The sequence below is a fragment of the Borostomias antarcticus genome, assembly GCF_949987555.1.
Source record: "Borostomias antarcticus genome assembly, chromosome: 25".
Classification (NCBI taxonomy): domain Eukaryota; kingdom Metazoa; phylum Chordata; class Actinopteri; order Stomiiformes; family Stomiidae; genus Borostomias; species Borostomias antarcticus.
Window position 1 is genome coordinate 10,251,988 of NC_140258.1, and position 3,468 is coordinate 10,255,455.

The 3,468-nt window shown below is 45.5% G+C and overlaps 1 protein-coding gene across 1 annotated transcript; it reads right to left on the minus strand.

Annotated features, from left to right (window-relative positions):
- Positions 1 to 719: 719 nt before the first annotated feature.
- sertad2b (SERTA domain containing 2b) lies at positions 720 to 1,952 on the minus strand (the record flags this gene model as incomplete). Its single annotated transcript, XM_084458885.1, has 1 exon — positions 720 to 1,952. The coding sequence occupies one exon, from the start codon at positions 1,950 to 1,952 to the stop codon at positions 720 to 722; it is 1,233 nt and encodes a 410-aa protein (XP_084315011.1).
- Between the last annotated feature and the right edge of the window lie 1,516 nt (positions 1,953 to 3,468).

Here is a 3,468-nt window from a genome sequence, read left to right on the forward strand (position 1 = left end):
CCATTTAGATGTGAAAGTAAAGCTTTGCTGTTGCAGTAGCTCATCTGAAATCTGCATTAATACTAACTTGTAATAATCACTAAAGTTGATTTTTTTAGAGACTGGATGCAAAATTCTGGAATTACTACTGTATGACCCATAAGCAGCCACAGCAACAACAAAAAAAAGAACAAATACCTTTCAATCGTCCTGGACTGTACGAGAAACTCACACTGGTAAAACAGATTTCTCAATAAAAGGTCTGTGCTTGCTTTTTACAAAAGTAACACCTGCAGAGCGTTAAAAGTTAAATAACAATCAACTCTTATTTCACAATCAGTAATTATCTATAATAATCAATATAATCAGATAAAAAAATGTATTTTACAGTTAAAAGAGAGAGCAAGACAACATGTACATAAAAGTCAGGTTTTAGCAAGTGGTCATATATCATGAAGGCACTCAAATCAGCTCAAAGCCATTTTATGTGAGTGTGTTTGCATTTCCCGGGTTTCTTCATTTTCTTCATTTTGAAAGGCAAGCACAGTGCATGCAGTGTTTTGTAGAAGTAGTAGTAGTACTCTGTGACATCACTATTGATGCTTACAATTACCGGTCTGAAAACTGTACAAAACAACAACTATAAAACAACGTAACGAACGTTAAATCTCTTATTCCGTTTCATCAGTTCCCGTTACAAAAACGTCTTGAGCACCGCTTTTTAAATCTATGTCCAAAAGTCACGAACCCACCAAAACCTCCATAATGTGGTCCAGTTCTGTCAGGTCGATTTTGAAAGGCTGATTGGGCGTGACCTGGGGGGCTGGACCGTTATAAGGCGACGCTAGCGATTTGAGGAGGTCGTCAGCCGTCACCATGGGCGACAGTTTCGATAGCCCGCTCCCTGCGGCAGTGGCGGCGGCAGAGGTTGTGCAGGGGTCAAAGTCGTACATGGAGGTGTCAATGTCAGCGAACAAGATGTCATCCAGGGCCAGGTCTGAGAGGAAGCCAGACGAGGTAGAGGAGGAAGAGGAGGGGGAGGAGTTGATGTCTACTAGGCCACTAGAGGGAGGTGGTAGGAGACCGTCCATCATCAGTCTGGCCTCGGATCCACGGCTGTCTGCGAGCGAAACGGGTACCTCCTCTTTAGCGCCCTCTGTCTTTGTGCAGTCTTTGGGATGGGCCACAGTTGTTGGATAGAGGTTGGAGGGCAGGGGAGGAAGTTGGGAGGGTTGTGTGAGAGTGGGGGAGGTAGTAGTGGTGATATTATTAGCTGCTGCCACTTTCCTTGGTATAGTTGAGGGTGGGCATAAGTCCTCCATGTCATTCAGGGATGAGGAAAAAGGGTCTCTTGGTATGGTAACAGGAACCTTGGATGACCCCTGGTTTAGGAACGGAGGAGGCGGAGGAGGAGAAAGGGGAGGGGTGGGCGGAAGTGAAGTGCAAAAGGAGGCATCACCGTCTTCCTCCAATAGCGAGGCAGGAGTGAGGCAGGACTCTAAAGTGGTGGGACCTGACTGGACTGACTGACAGATAGGTGGAGACAAGGGGTGAAGCGAGGAAGGCGCTACTGGTGACAACACGGATGGTTGCTGGGAGAGGGGCGTGGCAGCCACCATGGACAGCACTCCGAAAGAGGGCGGGGCCTCGCGAAAGCCCTCGTCCATTGGGTCGTCCGGCGGGGGCGAGGGAGGGAGGAGGAGGGGCCTCAGCGAGCCTTCCTGTTTAAGCTCCTCCTGGATGCGCCTCAGCATGTTGTTGATGAGCACTCGTCGCTCCAGGCTGGGCTCACTGAGTGGCCGGTGGTTATAAAGCTTCATAAGGGAGATGTTGAAGATGGTCTGCCTCTGCAGGTTGTAAGACACCTTGGACAGGCCTTCGGGCGCTGCCACCGTCACCCCCGGCGCCAGCGCTTTGCCTTCCAGACCCTCTTCATCCTCGTCCAGTTTCCGCTTTGCCCCTTTACCGAACATATATCTGCAAAGTGAGAGGGGAGGGTTACTATTCAAGACCAGGGATATTTCACTCAAATGCAATTCATCCATGAAATCTTACAATAGACAAGGAATTCGACTTCTGATTTTGGAAATGGGAACTTCCAAGACAATAAAAAACCTTTTCAATTAATGCACAATTTCCGTGGTTCTAGTGGCAATCAATACACACTACATTGTGCTAAAGCACACTAACTGTTTGTAGGAAAGGTTAAACAGTATCTATACCCAGTATCTATAAAGGCTCATTTAGAAATTACACACATCAGTCTAAAAATAGATCTTTATTTTCAGCTGGTGTTCCCTGTTGATAATCAACCAGATGGAACGACAACAGCAAGCTAATCAAATCTAGTTTGTAACAGATCTGGTATTATTCACTTCATACATAATTACAACTAACACATGGCAATAGCTATTAATATTGTGGAAAAGTGTGCTATTAGAACTGGAGTGAAAACCTGAACAGTAAACTCCAAGAATAAGGATAGAGAGACTGAGCGTTGTACAGACACACACAGGCGCACATTTGTTACATAAGAGAGTGTTCCGCTGCTGTTTACAGACTCCCTCCCTCCCTCAAGGGCGCCATATTGGAACAGTACACTCAGTCACTCAGAGGAGGGGTGAGTGGTGGGGGGGCAGGCAGGCAGGCAGACACAACCCACCCACTTTTCACAAAGCCGTTCCCTCCCTTCCTTGTTCCCTTCACTAACCGAAGAAGAAAAAGAGCCTCCTGTGATGAAGTGCAGAGAAGAAGAAGAAGCAGAAGAAGAAGAAGAAGAAGAAGGAAGAAGAAGGAAGAAGAAGGAAGAAGGAAGAAGAAGGAAGAAGGAAGAAGAAGGAAGAAGAAGAAGGAAGAAGGAAGAAGGAAGAAGGAGAAGAAGAAGAAGAAGAAGAAGAAGAAGAAGAACCTCCTGTGATGAAGTGCAGACTACAAGATGAGGGGGACACAGACATTTACTGTAGAACAAGCACATTCAACCAACAAGTGTGCTTAGATTACAGCATGGCACATCCTTTTTTAAAGGTTGTTCTTTTAGCCTTTACCCTTGAGACCATTAAACTATAGATGAGGAATGATTAGTTAGTAGTCACTAAGATTGCTAGAATGAGCCAATCTATTCCCATGTGGTGAATGTTGACTGTTAGGGGAAGAAACAACAGTCTAATACTATAGTGATGGAGGCTGAGAGAGGGAGAGTGAAAGAGCGATATAGAGAGCTTGAGAGTCAGTAGTACAGGCAAAGAGAAACAGAAAAAGAGGGAGGGGGGTGGAGAGGCAGAAAGTAAGCTAAAAGAGAGTTAAGCTGACTAAAATGAGAGAAACAGGGTGTTTCTGAGGTAAAGGACATGGCCAGGCAAGTCCCTGTCTGTATACACACATCACACCAAATACTGTGGCAAGTCATTTTATGTTTCATACATTTTCATGATTGTACTGTATAAATTCCCTTTAGGAAAATACTCAAAATCATTTCAGGGGTTTCCTCCA